The sequence below is a fragment of the Camellia sinensis genome, chromosome 5 (genome assembly GCF_055761805.1).
Source record: "Camellia sinensis isolate YWXY chromosome 5, ASM5576180v1, whole genome shotgun sequence".
Classification (NCBI taxonomy): Eukaryota; Viridiplantae; Streptophyta; class Magnoliopsida; order Ericales; family Theaceae; genus Camellia; species Camellia sinensis.
In genome coordinates this window covers 111,621,153-111,644,018 of record NC_138965.1, presented here as the reverse complement: position 1 = coordinate 111,644,018, position 22,866 = coordinate 111,621,153, and the positions used below count along the sequence as shown (strand labels likewise).

Sequence of the window (22,866 nt, the reverse complement as noted above, 5' to 3'; positions counted from 1 at the left end):
ATCTGTCTTAAGGATAGAGTGTCACACACTCGACTTGGTCTTTTATTTTTCATTCGGTTCGATAAAATAAATTCTGTAAGTTATTTATTTTATTTTGTTTGATTTTGTTTCAATTTATTTTATTTACACAGAATATTAACAAATATAACTTTCACAACTCCCAAAATAATCTGAAACATTTATGTTACTCTCAGACACAACTCTTAAAAAAAATTTAAACATATTAATAGTCAATACATTAGTGAGAGTCATGGAAACCTTCTTTTATCCCAAACATTTTTCATTTAAGATAGATGGTCTTTTCTTTGTCTAATTTATAATTGAATTTGATAATATGATAGTTATTTGAGACCGTTTTGAGAGAATTGAAATAGGTTAGGTTATGACAGTTATCAAGTTTTGAGGCATTTTTTGAAAATAATTTATTTATTAATATCAACACTAATTTTAGTCATCACTTTATATATTAGTTTAAATGTGTCTTGTTAGCTTGTGTTCTTTTCTACTATTTGGATCGAGTATTTCTATTATGGAAGATGAGTCTAAGTAACTTGTGCCTTTATATGTCCGCATATATTAATAAAATTCAAAAAATATTATCGAATAGTACTGCAATAACTTTATTTATGTATCACATGAGATTTATTATCTTATTTATCATAATTACATTGCTTGAATGAGTTATATCTAATCCTAATATAGTGATAACATATCACATAATAAATTAAATGTAATGGACATAATCATTATAATATTAGTCATTAATTGTCAAATAGGGGAGTGGAGCCGTACTAAGAAAGTGGTTGCAATATATTCATAAGGAACAGTTCAAAAAATATATATTCATAAGGAAATATTTTAATAAGTAAGGTCTATGTTACATGATGTGTTCTTTCAATTGTAGGAGTCATGTAAAATAAGGGAGAGCGTAGCACACCTCTAAAATGGTTTATATGGTAGGTCTTTCATAATTTTTTTATTTTATAAATTTATAAAATTTCGTAAGATAAATTATAAAATATTATAATTTTTCTCACAATAAAATATCATAATTTTTTTCACCACAAAAATATCATGACAAAAATTACAAAGTATATCATAGTTTCGTCATTCGTAATTTTAGAATGTACACAATAGATTCATTGTGCATAACTTTACAATATAACATACACTATAAATATCCATTACTTTCAATACAAAAAATCATAACTATATTGTTAAGCAGAAATTATCATATGGATTAGGAAGATTACATGACCGTGTGTCAAGTCAATGAGATCGTGTCATTTCTTCACTATTTTTTTTATTTGTAATGCTATATAATTTTTAACTCTGCCGCTATTGGTTGGGCACACCGTCAATGTAAAATTTTCAGAAGACAGAACAATTATACACACTATAAATTTACCTGTAAAATAATTATATGTCTCCTCGCTCTCTTAAGTGGGCATGGAATCATGTAATAACTTAGGCTTAGCAAATAATTGCTTAGAATTAGCTGCTATACTTTCAAACTGTTGATTTAAGCATCGGGTTCCTAGTATTCTCAGTCAGCCAAATTGCCAATACACAACTGGAGATTGAACAAAACCCTCGTCTTAGGACAAATTATACTTTATACTCATACACTCATCCACTTTACATCTAATTTCATTTTATTCTCTAACTTTTTAATTATATCAATCAACCTCTTAGACTATGTTTAGGTCATGAATTTGGAGAGAGATTTTGAAACAAAATATATTTTATTTACATTTCACCTATTTTTTCTTTTTCTATTTCCAAATATTTCTCCAAATCTTTGAACCAAACACATAGCCTTAGAGTTTGAGTCAAGTAGTAATTCGATACATTTGTATAACATTGTTTTAAAAATTAACGGAGAACAGCTATGTGATAATATTAATTACACTTAGCGCCCTTACACTTTTTATCAAAATTTCATTTTAATCTTTAGCACTCATATACTTTTATTAAAATCTAATTTTAGTCCCTATATTTTTGTTTTTCTTTCAATTTTTCAAAAGGCATTATTTAATTAGACTTAATTGTAACTTGACTCAAAATATAGATAATTAAAAGATTAGCGAACAAAGTGAGATTCAATAAAAAAATATAAAATATAATTTACTCAAATTTTTCTTTAAAACTGCATGTCAAAGCATAGTATTCATTCAACAACTTTTTTTGTCGGCTAATTTAAATTTAAACAAGAAAATAGAATATAATATTTGTGCAAAATGACGTGTATCAAATCAATTGAATCTACAAAGATCAACCCCATGGTCAATCAATTATTAGATTAGATCAGTGCCGTTCAAAAAAATGTTTCAAAAGCATGTTATGGTATGATGTGAATGGCATAAATGACTTGTTCTAGCAGAGGACTAATTTGATTCTGGTTTCAGTACCACCCTTTTTTTTCATAATATTATACTAATTACAAATATATTGATCACATTTTGTCTAGAAATATAATGTTTATGTGATACTTTAAATTAATCACGTAAACAAATGTTTTGGAAAATTATTTATAAACTCAAATTTTATATAGAATATTTCACAGAAAAATTAAAAGAAAAAAAGTTTTATGGTACACAGTACAAATATTCATAACATTTGCTACATAGAATAGAGAATGCGCATAGTATACTTTCTTTTTTTTTTAAAAGGCAAATTACACTAATAGCCCCTTAGTTTGGAGCTCGTGTCACTTTAGTCTCTGACTTTTCAATTGTGACATATTTGGCCTTGAATTTTGAATCTTGTTTTAAATAAAGACAATTGAACATACCATTGCTTAATTTCAAGGAAAAAATCGTCAATTTGATAAAACATAAACTAATTTGACAAAAATAAATGTCAAAAAAATATTTTAAAATTTTTAAAAATTATTTTTATCCACCAAAGATAAAATTATGTAAAATTGATAAAAATTAATAAAAATTACATGATTAATTTTTAAAAATTAATTTTACATGATCATCATCCAAATACATAATAAAAATTAATTTGGTAAAAAAAATAAATAAATGTCTAAATGATTTATCAATTTTATATAATTTTATCTTTAGTAGGTAGAAATAATTTTAAAAAATTCAAAAATAATTTTTTAACATTTATTTTTGTCAAATTAATTTATATTTTATCAAATTGACGAATTTGCCCTTGAAAAATCTAATAGTATCTTCAATTGTCCTTATTTGGAACAACATTCAAAATTCAGGGTCAAATGTGTCACAATTAAAAAGTCAGAAACTAAAGTGACACAAACTCTAAACTATAGGGACCGTTGGTGTAATTAATCCTTTTTAAAAAAAATAATAAGTTAATGGGTGTTTTATTTGAAATGAAGGAATCAAAATCTAACCTTACTTGGTTTCTAGTTTTCCAAAATACTTTTCAGAAAATTCTACTTTCTTATTTTTCATGTTTTTTTGTTTTTATTGAATTTTTTTAATATTTTAAGCAATTTTTTTACTTTTTAGACACACCTAACATAAATACACCTAAAAAGTAAAAAAATTGTAAAAAAAATCTTTTAAAAATTTACTAAATACCAAAAATACAAAAAAAATACAAGAATTTAGTACATTTTTTGTATTTTTATGTATGTATTAATTTTTTAAAATATTTTTTCACAATTTTTTTACTTTTTAGATACATCTAAGTAAGGTGCATCTAAAAAAGTAAAAAAAATGTTTAAAATTTAAAAAATATTCACTAAAAACAAAAAAAACACAAAAACTAAAAAAAGTCAATTTTCAAAAAATTTAATCCAAAAAACTCAAACCAAAGACAGTGATTCATAATTTGCTCATATAATCTTTCTATTTACTAATCATTACTCAAATAATATGTATTCAAATAAAATTGCACGTGTGACTTGAATTGAGGACATAAAATACAATGTATATTCAGCGTAAAATAAAGGACTAAAGTGATGGGTGCATGTAACTAATAGATTCCACAATTACAAATCTAAGAAAACAAAAAAGCATAGGAAAACATAATTATGGGATCATAATATAGTGCTAGTGAGCCCCATATATGGTGAAAAAAGCAAACCATCATTTTGAGCTTGAATAAAGATTGAGAGTTTTAATTTTGGAACTCTAAAGAAAGTTTTAGTAATGTGCAAGGAGTGGATGTAATGTGTGTTTCTATGTCTTTTTTTTTTATTTTTATTTCTCTTCACACATCACTAGAACTTTCTTTAAAACTCTAAAATTAAAGCTTTTTATCATTGTTGTTTCAGCTATTTGCTTTGTTACATAGGTGCTTTGTGTAAATCTTTCCAACATGTGCAATCTTATAAATGATGCACTCAATTGACGCAGTAATGATTGATAATAAGCTTATGAAATAGTTTGACTGTTTAATAGTAAAATGATAATTTTATAATAATTTTCTAAGATTAATGAATCAAGTTCAAAGCAACCATAATCAATCCGAAGTCCAATGAATATAAATCACTATTATGTGTGTGAATTTCACTGTTTAAACATTCAAATTAAAATTTTACTATTTTTTTTTTAAAAAAATTGAATATTTAATTTAGTGAATAAACAAATCAATTTTATATCACAAAAATTTCCTTTTATTTCTAAATTTCATATTTGAGCCTCCCAACATTACATAACTACATGTGCCCTCACAAACCACCACAAAATTGAAAAGTAAGTAGATAGATAGATGATAATAATATATGTTGCATAATTTCAAAATTATTTATAAAAGAAAAAATTAATATAATTTATACTATTTGTAGTTATATTTATATTATTATATGAAATGAAGGTTAAACTTGACGTCTAAGTCTTCTCCTTTTGAGATGTGTCCTTATTTCTATATTTATAACAATATATATATATGCACCATCTTAGAAACCTTAAAGTTAAAAAAATAAAAATCTTATCATTTGAGCAATATACATATTTTAATATTATTTAATTTTTTTTATCATTTATTAGAAGGAGCACTTACCAATAAATCTTATTAGCTAGATTTATTTATCTACAAGTCTTGACTGATAAATTTATCACTATAAATTTATTCATAAAAACAAGAAAAACTAATAAATTTATTAAGATTTAATGGGTAATAAATTTTAAAAGTAAGGCCTATTAGTAATTTACCCTTATTTAAATTACATATACATCATATGTGTGAACCGCTAATACATCTTCTATGTTACCATAAATTAGAGAATATGGATAAAAATGGAGTTTATAGTCAATTTTTTTTAATATAAATATATGCATACACACATATAAGAAATAAATAAAAAGAAAAAAACAATTAGTAAAATCGAAACCATACCAGAATTGAAATCAAAGTACAATTTTACATGATTTTATAATCAAGATTGTAGTTATTTTAAAATCTTATTATAATCCAAATTATTTAGTCCAACTCGTAAGATCCTAGCATTCAAATAAGGATTTTGATAACCATACTCATAACCACAAAACTTAGACTTATTCGGAGTCAGAGTCATGGCCCATGGAATATCATAACTTTTTTTATTCACAACACAAGTAACAATGACCACAAATAGTCATAACTTTGGTGGTTCTATCACAATCAATTAGAAAATTGATTCACCAAACAAGTCAAATCCAAATTTTTACAAATCACATAATGGCCATAAGTTATCATAATCTTTTATATACTACAGTTCTCAAAAAAATAAAATAAAATAAAATAAAATAAAAATAAAATAAAATCCTTTCATATTCTACTACTATCGATTGTATAAGTTGTCGTAACCTTTCAAAAACAGTTTTTAAGGTGCCGTTTGGTAACACTTACGTTTTCAGTTTTCTGTTTATATTTACAAAATTTTAAAAAACTCAAATAAAAACTTGTTTGGTAAAATTTTTGATTTGTAAATCAGTGATCTCAGTTTATAAATTTGGCCAAAAAATGAAAACACAAAAAATGTGTTTCTATTTTGAGTTTTGAGTTTTTTTTTTTTACCACTCAACACTAGCCACCACTCGCCACCATTTTCCACCACCGTCTTCCACCACCACCACACACCACGCACCTGCCACCACCACACACCACCACCCACTAGCCACCACCCACTCGCCACCACCACCCATCCCTCGCCACCACCACCACCACCACCACCCACCTGCCATCCACCCGTCACTACCATCTACCGCCCTTCATCACCACCCGCCACCTACTTGCCACCAACACTCACCACCCACCTGCCACCACCCACCACCCACCACCACCAACCATCTGCCACTCACCCGCCACCACCACCATCACCCACCACCCACCCGCCACCCACTTGCCACCACCACCCACCACCATCACCACCACCACCACTACCCACTCGCTACCACTTACCACCTACCACCGTCACCCACCCATCCACCACCCACCATCACCTGCCATCCCCCACCCACCTGCCCCCACCACCCACCACCTGCCACCACCACCACCACCACCCACTCGCTACTACCCACTACCCGTCACCGTCACCTGCCCACCCACCCACCACCACCTACCACCCACCCACCATCACCACCTACCACCCACCCGCCACCACCCACCAGCACCCGCCATCTGCCACCCACCTACCACCACCACTCGTGGCACCGCAACCACCACCCACTCGTTACCACCTACCACCCGCCACCGTCACCCACCCATCCACCACCCACCACCCACCGTCACCACTTTCCGCCACCGTCTTTCGCCGCCACTTGCCACCACTTGCCATTTCTCACTCTTTTTTATATTTTTAAATTTTTTTAAACATTTTGTCAATTACCAAATGCGTTTGTAGTTTATGTTTTTCTAAAAATAAACAAAAACCAGTTTATAAAATTTTTGTAAATATAAACTGAAAACGTAAACGTTACCAAACAGACCCTTAGAAATATTTTTGAGAACAATACATATTATGACGAAAACCAAAAAGTTATTTTGAAAAATATTTTACACAAAAATGAAAAATGATGTATATGTTCAAATTTTCCATTTGTTTTTAGTTTTTAAAAATACACACAAACAAACAACAAAAAAACAAAAACAAAAACATAACCAAATATGCCCACAAATCTAAGATTGAAACAGAGTCATAAACTAGGGCAATGAGAAATTGAATCAGAGAAAGTGAACGATCGAATGTTGCTATTACAAAGATGAAAGCGGTACATGGGCAGAAGAGAGTATTTTGCAAGTTGAGAGTGCAACAAGAATCAATATCCACAAAGTCAAGTTAAAAGATACTCCAAATTAATGAGAAAGTTTCGAGAAAATACGGGAAACCAAAAAGCAACTCCACGGATTCGGGATTTCAGTTAGCACATTAACCAAAAACGTTTTTTGTTTTTTTTTGAGTCAATAACTTTTAAATGTAACATGTTTGAAATGAACAATGTACAACAAAGCATTTTACAACTCACTGTATTGTCCTCAAGGCTTTAATCCAATCGATTTCCACTTGAAAATCACCTGGGCCAGACCTAGCACCTGGGACTCCACCTTCTGCATTGACAGATAGAGACATGCCAACAATTCGAGATGGATTCATTTCCAAGTCTACGTCTATAATGTTCCCTCTCCATGTTGGCAGATATCGAGCAAGCGGAATCTGTAAAGCCACGTTGTTTCCAAAGCACAACCAATTTGTAGTTAATTTACATGTTTTTTTTTTCGAGGCGGGGTCACTGTTGTGTGACTCCCGCTGCTGTTCCTGCTGTGGCACATATGGTGCTGTCTTATCTTTATTTATTTTATTTTTTTTCAAATCCTTCTCTCATGGTGTTGTTTGCTGGAGCAAGATTGCAATAATATAATATATTTATTTATTAATCTATTAAAATAAACACAAAAGAATGTTTATATATATGGGTACACATATTAAAACTTATTAATTTAACTAAAATTATTATTATACAAATTTGTTTTGCTAAATGCAAAATCAATGAGATTTTTTTTAAAGAAAAAGAGAAAAAAAAAAAAAAAAAAAGAAGAAGAAGAAGAAGGAGGCAAACACAACTTTGTTTACACAACTGAACTGAAGAAAAAAAATAAAATCCCTCCCACACTTTGCAGTTTTTAATCATACAACAAATGGTCCCTAAAATTATTTTAAAATATATTGTGACATTTATAATGTAAAATAATAATTTTACTTATATCATACTATAAAAATATAACTTAAATTAATAAGTTTTATTTTAAATTAATTTATTTATGTGTACCCATATATATAAATATTCTTTTGTGTTTATTTTAATAGATTAATAAATAAAAATATTATATTATTGCAAATATCTTGCTCCAACAAATAACACCATGAGCATGAGATAAGGATTTGAAAAATAACAAATAAATAAAGATAAAATGGGACCGTATGGACCACAGCAGGAAAGGGAACAGCAGTGGTCACACAGCAGTGACCCTGCATTCTTTTTTTTTCCCCCATGCAAAGAAGCATTAAGTGCCTATCTCAGATCTAGGGCAAGTCCACCATGTTGCAAGCAAGCAAATCAAGCAACAGTTACATAAAAAACTATTTTAAATGGATATTTGACAAAAAGCAGATGTCAAAAGATAAGAAAAACATATTTCATATTTAGCATTTTCAACATGACAATTCACTATCAGAGACTCCATACTTCCCAAAATGATGGAAAAGTATTCCTCTGTCTATGATTTTTTTTTCTTACCCGACATTACATAGGATTATGAGTCTGAAATTTAAAATTGCAGAATCCTAAATAAGCTCTTTTTTTGCTAAAGAAGCCAGAAGCAAATGAGCCTATTTGGGATGACTTCTCTATTATTTATCAAATTTGTGAACAGAAGATTTTACCCTCAATACTTCAGAAATTCCACTGTGTCCCTACAAAGGCCCAACAATTATACAAGTGTAATATGGGAATTTTTCACCAAAAAGCAAGTTTAAAAAGAGCCCAAAAAATTATTTCTAGCTATTACCAAATGCATAAGCTGTTTTAGATTCTGTAATAATAATAATAATAATAATAATAATAATAATAAGCAATTGTCAAACCCCACCTAAGCCACAATAGAACATGTTTCAAGTGCGCAAATGGACATAACAAAAACTAAAATTCCAAGTAGTCTTATACATCAAATAACACTTGATTTCCTATATACAAGCAAAAACTGGCAGGTTGGCTCATTTTACCATATAAACAAATCTTACCATGGTCTACAAATTGAGGAATTTCAATTATCAAGCAAAAAGGTTATTCCCATTCAACAAAAGATGCATAATCTAAGCTCCATAATAAGTAGCAATATCATAAGCAGATTCAAATTATGGTGTTATTAATAGCAGTTTTTTGTTTATAATATCAATGATGTCAATGTTTTCTGTTGTACCTGTGCATCTTTCCAGGAAAATTACTACAATTTTGTCACCTTTTTTCCTTTCTTAGATTTTTCTAGTCGACCTCTAAACTGTCTTAGCAATCTCCAGCTATATGAAAGGGTGCGGAACTTGCCTTAGCAATATACCAGTTGTCCCTAGGCACAAAAACAAAAGCTTGCCAGGAATTATCCTCCTCCTGCCCAGGTGAATTGACCCAATTTTCCGTATAAATCTGCATCACAGTATGCTAAAAGTTCAGTACAAATTGAAGAGTCCAATATCAACTATCAACCCTAGACAGAGCACTAGATATACAAGCCTCTCAATAGTCCATTCTCAACGAAGAAAGCTCACAGTAGAAATATAGCATCTTCCATCTCCTTTGACTTTTAGTGCTATGGTGTCATATGCATCCAAATCAATGAAGCCATCAAACTGCAGACAACACAGATTAGTAAAGAGGAACTGTGGTAGCAGAGAGGAGGAAGGATGCTCTGCATTGTATGTCTGTAAATTAAATCATTCCATTTAATGCTATGTGATGTTTGGAGTATGAAATATAATCATTAAGGAAAGGAGCCATTAACAAATTGTTGATAAAATAAAAAATGATTTAATTTTCTTAAAATCAGACAAATGAATGTATACATGACATGAATTTGAGTCATTTAACTTGCATACCATAGGGAGGGGGAAAACTTTCCCAGATAAAAAGCCAATCTTTCATTGTGCTTAAAACAACAGGAGAAAATTTAGATGTCACAGCTCCCAAGAGAGTGGTCGGCGAGACAGAACTGATCCATTCAAATTCTAAGGAAATCATAGGTTGTGTGATAAATGACAACAGCCAACCTCTAACCTGATTAAACCCCTTCCAACATTCAATCTGTGTGCCTAGTGCCTACCATAGTAAAATCGCCATCTCACTCCCCAACCCCCATCCCATACGCTGGTTCATTGCCACTTGTCCAGAGTAGTTAGTGCCCCAAGGAGTTCTGACTTTGGAGTTCCCTAAACAAAAGTATCCTAGAGACGCACATAGATATCACAAGCATAGAAATGTTTCCTTAATTCTGGTTAAGCACCATCACTAGGTTCATACATATATATATATCTTGCATTCATATATATAGACAATATATATACACACATAAGAAATATGAAATGCAAAAGATCATGTATATCCCACCAGATTATATATATATATATATAAATGAATTCAAAGATTTCTACCCACAAGAATAAAAGAAAAAAAAGAATTTAAAGATGTTTTCAAAGTGAGTGTTTGATTTGGGTGGGATTGGAAGTGATGGTGCGGCACTTTAGAGAGAGAGAGAGAGAGAGAGAGAGAGAGAGAGAGAGAGAGAGAGAGAAGGTGGTGTTTGGTTGTGATGGTCAGTGATAATTCGTGTTTGGTGTTAGGGATAAGAAAAGGTGTTTGGTATTTGCAGTGGTGAAAAAAGGATAGCATTGGCATTTAGAGGCTCAAATGTGCCGATGTTAGAATATTCTGTTAGCACCTCTAACAACTATTTAACAGAGGGGAGATTCACGTATATTGTCAGTAAAGTAAGGGAAGTCAGTGTAATTTTAAAAACCTTAGGAGAGGTCTCCATAATTGTCAAAAACCTCAAGGGAGGTCTATGTAATTAACCCATTTTAGTTCATTATATTTTATTTTTTTACTTACATGGAAACCTTAAGTAAATATATTGGAAAAACTTTTGGGATTGATTTGGATAGCTAAATTTACTGTTTTGGAACAAATGTGTACCTTGTTTTCGAACGTGCATTCCAAAACGTAATTTTCTAGGATACTAGTATTTTCTGGTAACACTACTCCAGAACATAGTTGAAAACGCAAACAGGAATAGAACTGCAATAGAAATTTATAATTGTTTACAGTTGATCCCTAAGAATGATGGCAATCACATCACCTTCTTAGAGCGCATACCACAAAAGCCACTCCGAGAAATGTTCCATTTTGAATCCTCAGCTACATCCAGAGAGAGTTTTCCAGAGAAAACCCCTAATCAAAAACATCAAGACCAATCAAAGTTCAGAAGTTAACACAAGGTTCAAATGTTGTAAAAGAACAAAAATTTAGGGAATCATGCAAAGCTTAAAGTGCACATTGCAGTTTGTAAGCTTCTGATTTTGCAGGTGAGTCATGGAGAAGTTAGTTTGGCAGCTGATTTGCTGCAACCATATTAAAATCAGACAGGCTTTTGCTGCACCAAGTTGTATGAGAGATGCCGAACCCAAATGGCACTTGCATAAGTAGAAAGTAAAACCAAAACCACATATCTCGCATGGATTTGATTTAAATTAAAAAAATGAAAACTACCAAACAATGTAGGGGCCAATGTTTGGTGCAGTGGTTAAATGCTAATACTACCAAGCACAAGGATGGGATCAATTATGACAGCAGACACTTTGTGCGTATTATGACAAAGGTCAAGTCAATATCCAGTGCGCCCCTCTCAAACATAATTGATTGTTAGGACCAGCACCAAGGTATGGCCTTTGACCAAAGAATGTACAAGATCAGCACCCTCCTCACCCCACTCCCTCAGAGAGAGAGAGAGAGAGAGAGAGAGCGAGAGAGAGAGAGAGAGAGGTGTAAGAGGTTGCGCACACAAATGAAGCCCTACATGTAAGAAAAATATCATGATTTGTAGCAACCTGATCACAGCTCAATATAAATACGTAGAATGCTTTAGGAAGTTTCAAATTAGTTGAAGACCTATGTTACATGGACTCATCAAAATAAATCAAATACCCATGTCAGACACTCGACACTTGGACAAGGTGTGACATATCTGTCTGGTACATTCCATCGGACACTTGTTATATTTGTATTTAACACCATCGTTATATATGTATATTATTGTATAATTGTTGCAAAATGAGTAAAATGCCTTTTAAACACTGTATGCTACGTATAACACCATTTCATCTCGCATAATAAATAAAAAATGTAAAAATACGGCCCTTTTTTGTCTAGTTGGCGTACCCGACACCCATACCAAAGTCCATTGTAGCATAGTTGAAGACCCAGGGTTATTCCTATAAGAGACAAGGAAAGGAAGGAAGGAAATAACCACCAGTTCACCAAAGTCATGTAAACAAGATTTTTTATCTTGACTCACTAACTTTAATTTCAACCATTTCTAGCATGGATTAAACTGGGATTCCTCAACCATCAGATAGTAGGTTGAGTTTTCTAATCAAAGAAAAAAAAAAAGCTAGATGCCATCTGCATTTAATAAAAACTTAGAACCTCAATTTGGATTAAAGAGTGGGAAGCACTATAAAAAGGTATAAACTAATGTTCTCCTGGAAATTTTCCAAAAGGAATTTAGTTTCATGCTCACGCATAGATATTTTAGATTCCCCTTGGAATGTCGCAAGATAATAACTATATTTTCTAATTTCCAGATACCTGTGCTCTGACATATAGAGTAATATCCACTGAGAGTTACCTCTTAATTCATTTCCAGCATCTGTGATCTCCAAAGACGCTGAGGACAAACCTGAAGAGTGACCGATCAATAAGGAGTCTCCACTTTGAATAATCTTTAGAATCAATTACTGCACAACATCTAACTATACATGAATTGTCTTCATGCAGGAAAATTAAAAAATTAACCGGGTAAAAAAAAAAGAACCATGCAGTTCAGTAAATCAAGATACTTTCTTGAGAAAACGAACAAGAATTTTTCTATTTAAAGAGTGTGTAGTAAATCCGGGATAAGATTGAATGATATTACTCATGTACATAATTAATACAACAACCACTATAAAAGAAAAGGAATCAACAAATGAAATAAAGTGAGTTACAGATTCCTCCACAACCTTTGGTTGGTTGGATGTGTATGTTGTACAATATCTCAATCATGAATGATTTATGTAATACAGGCATCAAAGTTTAGCAAGACACACCTCCATATTCAGAATCCGAATACAGATGCCACTTTTTTAGCTCTTCCTTTGAATTGAAATTGAAAATATATCTTTCGCTCGGAGGAATCAAGTCTTCCAAATTCCATGTGAGAGCTACAAGTAAACAACAGAAAAAGAAGGGCAAACTGAAGGTCATCCATAAAAGCACAGACACAAGGAAAAGGCATCCGATATCATAATGTTCACAAAAGGATATGTCTTCAAGAGATGCAGAGATGAACAAACTTTAAATAATACAAATCCTCATGTGGGTATTTTAAAAACAATAAAATGAGTTATAAGATCCTAGAAAAGTTTCACCATACTCCATGTTCCAAAAAAGAGAAGAAGATATTTATAACAATAAGAAATAAAGTCAAATAGTTTACTTTCAGACTTAAATCATATGGCAATCGATGTTTGGTTTCAATATATCCAGCCCAGAACATATATACCTTTCAAGAATGTGGATAATCAGATGTAGGGGCAAAATCTCATCTTGAGAACCAACCATTGTTAGATGTCTTTGTGCTTTTTGAGGGACCCTTTCATTTTATGAAATTCCAACAAGCATTGTATCCACTGGGAAATGTCTTCTATTGCTCAATTGCAGCCAGTGATAAAATGGCCGCCATACCGTGTTTAATGCAAACATGAGACTACTAGCCTGCAACCAACACCAAGCATGACACTCTCAGGAAAGACACATGGGCGGCTTCCTTCAGCTCTTTGTTGTAGTTAGAACTCTCCAATGCAATGTTTATGAAGTCCAAGTTCATAAACATTAACAACTCGACTACTATAACCAATAATTAGTGCTCATTTATTCTGCTTGTTTCTGAAAAGCTATCCAAGTTTGGATTTCTCGTTCTAACCTGGGGTCTTTTGGGAAGCAAAAAAAAAAGTCAGCTTTTAGCTTTTTACCCATTTTGAGTCACATTACCTCTTACATACAAAATAGACTAAAAAAGTCAAAAAGTCAACTTTTTACCAACTTCCCAAAACACCACCTTATATGGGTTGGAGATGTTAACTTACAACTTACAACCCCCAATCAGTCATCTTGTTAATACCAGATGGCACGTTAATTAGAAGGAACTTTTGCTTGAAAGTTGAAACCTAAGAAGCACGGACACAGATACGGACATGTGATACGACACGGACACACTAACACATAAATTTTCAAAAATGTAGGCTTGACACGCCGGGTGACGTGCAAAAGATATAATAAATATATAATAATTATTATATATCATATATATGAATATTTAAATAAAAGATAATAATTTTTTAAGTCTTGTTAAAGAGGAGAATGGGTATAAATTTACATTACTTTCTTTTTGTCATTTGATTCCAAGTTATTCTATTCAAACTTGTAATGTCATTTATGTGTGTCTAAGTGTTGGGAAGTTTCAAATAAATGTCATGTCGTGTTGTGTTAGTGGTCCAACATGGTGTTGGACATGGCACGTTACCTTCTTAGAAGTGTCAGTACTGCTTAGGTTGAAACTTTAAAAGGAATCCTTTTTTTCACTAAGCACCACCTCAAAAGGAGTTTCACATGGAATCTGTCAGTCTTAAATACAAGTCTTGACAAAGTTGATCAAGGGCAATTTTTGTAGTGCAATATAATTAACCAGAAAAATTTGATAGCACGAATCATTGACATCTCGTTTAAATGATATGGAATATTGAAAAGGAACTCACTTGCTTTACTTCTCAAATATGTGATTTCCCTTAAACAATTATTAAGTACATAAATTTCCAAAATGCAAAGGCTAGTTTCTGATTCAAATATTTGCGAGTGAAATTTCATAAAAATATTTTATTAAATTGGTTAGTGATGAAATCTACAACTACCTATTTCACAAATTAATCAATGATTGATAAACTTGCGAAGCTTAGTGTCTCTACTCCTGATTTGTGATATCATACGAGACATATTTTTTGACATCAAGAAAAAGAAAGGAAGACACTACTTTAACAGCTCACAAAATTTCATTTCTTCGTAGAACTAATTACGTCAAACTTCAGAACTAGCCTACTTATCAGAAATGTAGTGTACGATTCCCAACATCAATGCATTGACATGAATTCCAGTTAAATGCAACAATACAACATACAATAATTTTAATTACACAACAATTTTTTATTTTTTATTTTTTTTAAAAAAACACTGAAAAATAAATAAATAAAAATCAAAAGAACCAATAAACATATCAAGCAGACAGATAGAGATTAACTTAACAACAAGAAAGCTGTTCTGCAAACTCAACATGCATAAACATAGATACCCATCATCTTAAAAGTTGAGATGGCATACCTCTCTTTGTTGCATTAAGAGAAGCTTGCCACAGTGCACGAAACCTGGACATCTCCCTTGCCCCTCAAAATTCCTAAAATATACACAAACTGCCTTTTTCAGATCTTTAGCTATGATTGATATAAAAACCTAAAGACAGTGCAGCTGTAGGGAACTGTGAAATTGTAAACAGAAAGCAGTCTTTGCAAATGCTTCAACATAATTTTGCGCAAGGCACAATATGAGTAATTACTCCAAAAAAAATGTCAATTTCTCTGTGGGCTTGAACTAATTACATATATACTTGCAGCTTCTAAGAACCAAAAAATTCTTTTAACCAAATGCACAATACCCACTAGCCGTAGTCACCACCATTTCCGTCTCTCTCATGCATGACCCACAAAGAAATAACCCAAATTCACTCTGTATATATATATATGAGATTTGTTCAAAGCAAGATGCAGCCAATAAAAACCCTAAACCATAGTGAATTTTTTTTTACCTGAAACGCAAGAGAAAACAAACACCAATATTTCTGTTCTGTTTTGTGGTCCTCTACAGTTTTTTTCTCAATCTGAAATTGAAAAAAAAAAAAAAAAAAAACAAACAAACAAACAAACAAACAAACAAACAACAACAACAACATTAAAACTTAATAGAAAACCAAGAGGTACAATAGAATAGAAGGAAAATATAATTTAAATATGGGAAAATGTAGAAGAAAAAGAGAAAACAACAACAATTGCAAAATTCATCCAAACAAAGACAGAAAAATAAATTCTATGAACATCAAATTGAAAACCAACAAACATCCAACTCAGAAGAAAATCAAGTGGAGAGGTCACACAACTCTTAGAAGCAAGTAGAAAGCAGTAGGGGTGAGTTGTGTGCTTTTAAAAATAATAATAAGTAACAAAAAATCAAAGGAAGAGCAAGAAATCCTGAACTTCAAGAAATCTAACAATTAGAAACCTGAGACTTGCAGGATCAAATTTGCCCCAACACATCAGCGACCAGCCTTGGATTTGGAGGATTGGGGATCCAAAGGATCATATACAAATACAGTTGCAAGAAGAAAGCAACACAAATCAACAAAGGAGAGAGAGAGAGAGAGTGTACCACGTGAGGTGGAGCGACAGTGTCGAGTGAGGGCTTGGCTGAGGCGGTGGTGCCGGGTAGGCCGTGGATGGGGCGAGACGGCGAAGAAGGGGAAAAGACAAAAACGGATGTTGTTAACATTAATTATGTAAAAAAAAAATTTGAACGTACGTAATTTATTTACAAATACAATATTTAATAGGTAACTTTTGGTAATATTTATGTTTTAACTTACATTTATAAAAATTTTATAAGTTGATTTTTGTTTATTTTTAAAAAAATATAAATTATAAATCAATTTAGTTTGAATAAAATATTTAAAAATTTTTAAATATATAAATTAAAAAATATGTTTGTTCAGACTTAAAATGTGTGTATATATATATTTTATTATTTATGAGAATGGAATCATACATATTATAATTAGAAAAAAATTAATTAAAAAAAATATTTGAAAAAAAAAATTGTTAGTCAAAATTTTAAATTTATATTTGAAAACCAATGTAAATTTATTTTTGGAGTTTATGTTTTTTCCTCAAATTTATAAATGGAGACAACCATTTATTAACCAAAAAAACTATCAAACAAGTTTTTATTACAGTTTTAAAATTTTTTGTAAATATAAACTGAAAATTGAAAACGAAATGGTTGGCCTGTTTGGTAACCATTCCATTTTTAGTTTTCAGTTTATATTTACAAAATTTTTAAAAACTGTCATAAAAACTTGTTTGATAATTTTTTTGATTTATAAATGATTGTCTCAGTTTATAAATTTGAGGAAAAAATATAAACTCAAAATATGAGTTTACGTTTTCAGTTTTCAATTTTTTTTCAATTATTTTTTTTTCAAATAATTTTTTTTTCAATTATTTTTTTTCAATTATTTTTTTCCCAATTAAATTTTTTTCAATTATTTTTTTAATTAATTTTTTTCAATTAATTTTTTTTTCAAATATTTTTTTCAATTAATTTTTTTTCCAAATACTTTTTTTTCAATTAATTTTTTTTTCAAATATTTTTTTCCCAATTAAATTTTTTTTGAAATAATTTTTTTTCAATTATTTTTTTAATTAATTTTTTTCAATTATAATGTGTGTGATCCCATTGTCATAAATAATAAAAATAAATATAAATATTTTAGGGCTGAACAAACATATTTTTTAGTATATGTTTTTAAATTTTTTTAAACATTTTGTTCAAACCAAACACGTTTGTAATTTATATTTTTCTAAAAATAAACAAAAATCAATTTATAAAAATTTTGTAAACATAAACAAAAAACGTAAACGTTACCAAATGTTACTTACCAAATAGACCCATAGTTTTTTTTTTTTTTTGGTTGAGAACTGGAATATGAACACGTTAGACAATTAAGGTGTCATTTGGCAAAATTTATAAATTTATTTTGTTTATAAAAAATATTAAATATGTTTATGTTTATTTTTAGTAAAAATAAAAATAAAAAACATGTTTGTTATATAAGTATTTTAAAATTTTATTTTGAAACCAAGTAAAAATAGGGGATGGGGGAGGTGATTGTCAATTGTTGAAAATGGTGGCCCGAGATAATTGTTGGCAATGAGAGTTAATGCCTGAAAGTGATTGCCACCGGTAAGAGGTAATTTGCAGTGGCTAAATGTGGTTATTGGCCACAAGAAATGTTAGTTGAAAGTGATTGTCAATGGTCAGAGATAATGACTAGTTGTACTTGAAAGTGATTTTCAATAAAAAGTAGTAACCAAAGGATGGTTATCGCCAGTAAGAGGCGGTTGGTACCAATGAAAGGTGGTTAACGGTTAAGGGATGTGGTGGCTGAAGGTGGTTAACAAATGAGGCCATTATTAGTGATAGTAGCCAATAATGATGAGAAGAGATGACAATGAGGCCCTGACCTCACCCCTGCCCCTGCCCATGACTAGTCCCTACCCCCGTCCCAGCCCCAGCCCCAGCCCCAGCCTCATATCATATCAGGGTAAAGATAGGTTAGTTTTATAACTTTAAAAATAAAATAATAATAATAAAAATTAAAGGTAATATAATACATTATAATTATTGAGAGTTAGAAGATGTAATACGATAAATGAGTGAAAATATATATATATATATATATTTAATAAATAAAATTGAGGTTTGGGCAAGAGAGCAATAGGTGGTAGTTGGAAAGAGTGGAAGAAAGAAAAAGAAATGAAAAAAATAAAATAAAAAAAATTAAATAGGGAACGAAACTAACCTTTTTGTGCCTATTTATAACTTTTTAAAAATGAAAATAGAAACCAAACAAATTTTTATTTATAATTTTCAAAATTTATGTAAATATAAACAAAAAATGATTAATATAAACATTACCAAAGAAGCCCTGAATGTTCGGAAACACACAGTCAAACATAAATAATTTGTTTGGATATTAAATAATGAACAATGTCAAATAATTCGAAAACGCAGCACCAAATATATAAAATAAAAAAATTAGAAACAAGTTTTAGGATAAATATAATTTGTTTCATATTGAATTTCTAAACAAATTTTGAAAACCCATTGACCGATGAACAAAAAAACTTACATTTTCTATAATAAATAAAAAAAAAATAGCTTGAATTTTTTTTTCTTCATTGTCTATTGTTGATTTTAATATGAAATAGAATGCAAGAAAGTTGGTTTTAAAAGAAATAGGATTGAATATGAAGAAGTAAAGTGCAAAAAGTGAAAAGAGAATAGAGAATGAAAGATTGAGATTAATTATAAGATGGGGTGTTCAAAACACTAATTACTTTTTGTCAATTTCAAGTACTTTTTTGGTCATTTTGAATAGGGACGTAATTTTTTTTATTTATTAAGTTGAGGTATCCAACCAATCTTTTGAGGTACAAATAGAGCCACCCATTAAATAATCCTTATAAATATTAATTAAGTTAATTTAATGATCAGGCGAATGTGAAAAGTTTTTTTTATCTCTATAAAGAGGATTTTATTGCGTGTGCTTAAGTTTTAACCAATGTAATAAGTAGAGAGAATGTAGTAATAATCAAGTTAAGAATGGGAGGAAGAGACAAACAGAAAGTAATTGATTAATTGAATAATTCAATTACACTTGTGTTACCTTGATTGTTCTGGTAACTTCGAAGGTAAGAACTGGAAAAGAAAATTACAGTTCGTAGTTAAAAAATATTATGCCACTTGCCACCTTCGAATTAGTTGGTTTGAATTCATGGCCAACAGTCACATATTTTTCTGGTAACAGTTACAACAATTTGTAGTTTAAAAATGAAGTTACACATTTTTGTGACAATGTTACATATTTTGTTGTATTATTACATATTTTGTAGTTATAAAATATGGACACTTGGGCAATAAATTCACTTTTGGATTTTCTTTGCTCAAAGGTCTAGGCGCTAAAACATTATATTCATAAAGACAAACTCCTACAAAATGACCAAAATACTCATCACTATTTGTTTGGATCACGTGTGTTTCAAACCATCTCTCACGCTATTTGTCTTTTTCATCTTCTCTCTCTGTCTCCTTATCCTCTCAAGGAGATGAAACCTTAGTTGTCTCTCTCCTCCTCCACCCATTCTTCCACATCATCTTAGATAACGGTCGTCGACTACCACCACCACCATCTCACCTTGTTTGTTACTAGACAATGGTAGCGACCACCTAACTTCGACACTTTCCTCTCTCTCTCTATTCTATTTATTCTCTCTCATCGTTCTCTCGCTTCCCTTTACTCTCTCTCCCCCACTGTTGCCACCGATACCACCACTTCCATCGATGAAGTCTTGTTGCACCACCGCACCACTATTTTTGGTCCGACAATGAAGTCCCACTGCTGATGCTCCGGTGGTCATCAACAATATTCCAAACCTTAATCACTCAATTCTCTTTCTCTCTCTTCTCTCCTTAGAAACCAAGCTCATCTCTCTCATCCAACAACTCCACTACCACTACCGCTACCACTACCACTGCCACCAATATCTCAAAGGCTTCGACATTGTCAACTCCATCGCCATCATCAATCTATGGTCGTCTAGGTTTGCCATGTAGTCCACCGATGATGGCTTCATCTCTCTTTGCTCTATGTGTTGCCTTCGACCAAACAATAGTTGCAAATCTACCATGGAAAAATAGGGAATAGATGAGTACGGCGGCGGTGGACTCGATCTTCACCTCCAAGAGGCGACTGCGAGGGATGTGTTCGATAGTCACCCTCTCTTTGTCATAGATCTCTTTCAAATATCAGATCTGAGATCATCGGCAGTGGCAGAGAAAAAGGAAGGGGAAGAAAAAGAGCTAGAAATGGCTATGGCGGAGGGCTCAGAAAGGAGATAGTGGTAGTGAGGTGGTCATAGAGGGAAGGAAGTTGCAAAGATTGGTGATGAGGTGAAGGTCTTCATCGCCACCGTTGATACACACATATTGAAAATTTGGTTAATTAACCACTAGGTTACCTTAGCATAACACTAACCTTAGGATTATGGAAATGCTTTGTGAAATGTAAGTTTTTTGTGAATTTTGGGAATAAGCTGCAACAAATGTTTTAAAACCAATAAGCTAGAGTATATTTATCTAGATACGAATGGATCTAAGTCAAATTGAACCTTTTATTAGGTTGTTGAATAGTTACTTACTAGGCTGTTGAATATCTATTGAATAGTTGATTTTTAACAGATAAAACAAAAGGTCAAACCTGTTCAGATCTGTTTTAGCAGATAAAAAAAAATGAATTACTATTTTAATGGATAAAAAAATTGAACAAATAAATAAAAAAGTTATGACATAGATTTTCAACAGATAAAAACAAAGAGAAACCCTCAAAATTTGAACAAATAGGGAAAAAATTGAACAAATAAAGAAAAAGATTCAACAGATAGATACAAATTTGAACAGATAGTCAAAAAAGTCAATTGATAAAAAAAAAGTCAATAGGTAGATTAACGGGTAAAATTGGAAACAAAACGTTCTTTAAAACAAATAAAAGGATTTCTTACCAGACTATTTCACAAAAAATGGATCTCTCACCAATAAAAAAATATCCATTGAACCTAATACCTTATTTCCTCCTTAACTTGGACTTTTTAACAATTTTCTCATAAAATACTTTGATCAAATGGGTAACACTATAAGAAAATGTGTCATTTAATTTATGAATCATAAATTATCGTAACTGCTATAAAAATGCATGACATTTATCACAAAAATACGTGACAAGATACATATAACATGGACCTTTAGTTAATTGGAATCGAATTGTGATATTATAATTATTTTACAAATTATAAATAAAATGATAATTGTAAAAAATATTACAAATGCAATAAATAATATAAATTTATGTCATTTACTAATGTGGTGGCCAATGGCGGAGCCAGGAATTTAATCTAGGCGGGCACCTATTAATTACAATCTCAAAATTTTTCTTCCCCAATCAATAACAATAACATAATAATAATTTTTTGAGCTAATGCTAAACATTAAAAATTAATATTCATTACAAAAAGTTTTTAATTTTAAACTTTTATAATTGACCCCGATGAGTTTTCATCTTTTGAAATATTTCCATAATAGTATCATTGTCAATGCCAGAAAAAGTATATCTCTCAATGTAGACAACTAAGCTATCATTCATCCATTCATCACCCATTCGGTCCCGCAACCGATTCTTCACAATATTCATAGCTGAAAATACCCTTTCAACAGTAGCAGTTACAACAGGTAAGATTAATGTTAAAGTCAAGAGCAAATACATCAATGGATATACTTTCTTTCTTCCAGTCTCCACTATTTTCTTAGCAAGATCGGCAATTCCATTTAACATTGAGAACTCACTACTGGATAGCATGTCGATAATATATGTATCAAGTTGATTATTAAGTACCATGAGCTCCACTGAAGAAAATTCTTTGGGATAAAATTCAACAAGATGAATTAACTTTTTCCTGTCAAAACTAGAGAAAGAGTTAGATGGATTCAAACATGCGACACAAAGTAACAACTCAGTATTCAACTCAGTGAAACGAGCATTTAGTTCTTGAATTTGCATATCCAAAACAGTGTAGAATAACTCAGCGCGATAGTGATGTAAGTTTGTAATTTCTTGAGCATTGTGCCTTTTCTCCCTTGAGCTACAAACATATCTTCTATTTGGGGAACA

The 22,866-nt window shown here is 31.1% G+C and overlaps 2 protein-coding genes across 20 annotated transcripts in view; both read right to left on the bottom strand.

The window, feature by feature from the left end:
• Window positions 1-7,123: 7,123 nt before the first annotated feature.
• Window positions 7,124-22,866, bottom strand: part of LOC114303095 (putative complex I intermediate-associated protein 30) — a 121,720-nt gene continuing 105,977 nt past the window's right edge. For 2 of the 19 annotated variants that reach the window (XM_082869549.1, XM_082869548.1), the window contains exons 2-10: window positions 16,120-16,191; window positions 15,639-15,711; window positions 13,316-13,429; window positions 12,816-12,906; window positions 12,387-12,439; window positions 11,308-11,399; window positions 9,725-9,805; window positions 9,504-9,602; window positions 7,124-7,618 (exon numbers count right to left, since the gene is read on the bottom strand). In XM_082869549.1, coding sequence (XP_082725675.1) covers window positions 7,427-7,618; window positions 9,504-9,602; window positions 9,725-9,805; window positions 11,308-11,399; window positions 12,387-12,439; window positions 12,816-12,906; window positions 13,316-13,429; window positions 15,639-15,690 — 774 coding nt within the window. In that variant the 5' untranslated portion in view covers window positions 15,691-15,711; window positions 16,120-16,191 and the 3' untranslated portion in view covers window positions 7,124-7,426. Of the gene's footprint in view, window positions 7,619-9,503; window positions 9,603-9,724; window positions 9,806-11,307; window positions 11,400-12,386; window positions 12,440-12,815; window positions 12,907-13,315; window positions 13,430-15,638; window positions 15,712-15,969; window positions 16,192-16,589; window positions 16,857-22,866 lie in introns of those variants that run through there. The other 17 variants (XM_082869546.1, XM_082869547.1, XM_082869554.1 and 14 more) reach the window with 17 other exon arrangements.
• LOC145791619 (uncharacterized) lies at window positions 22,231-22,755 on the bottom strand. The gene has a single exon (XM_082871998.1). The coding sequence runs from the start codon at window positions 22,753-22,755 to the stop codon at window positions 22,231-22,233; it is 525 nt and encodes a 174-aa protein (XP_082728124.1).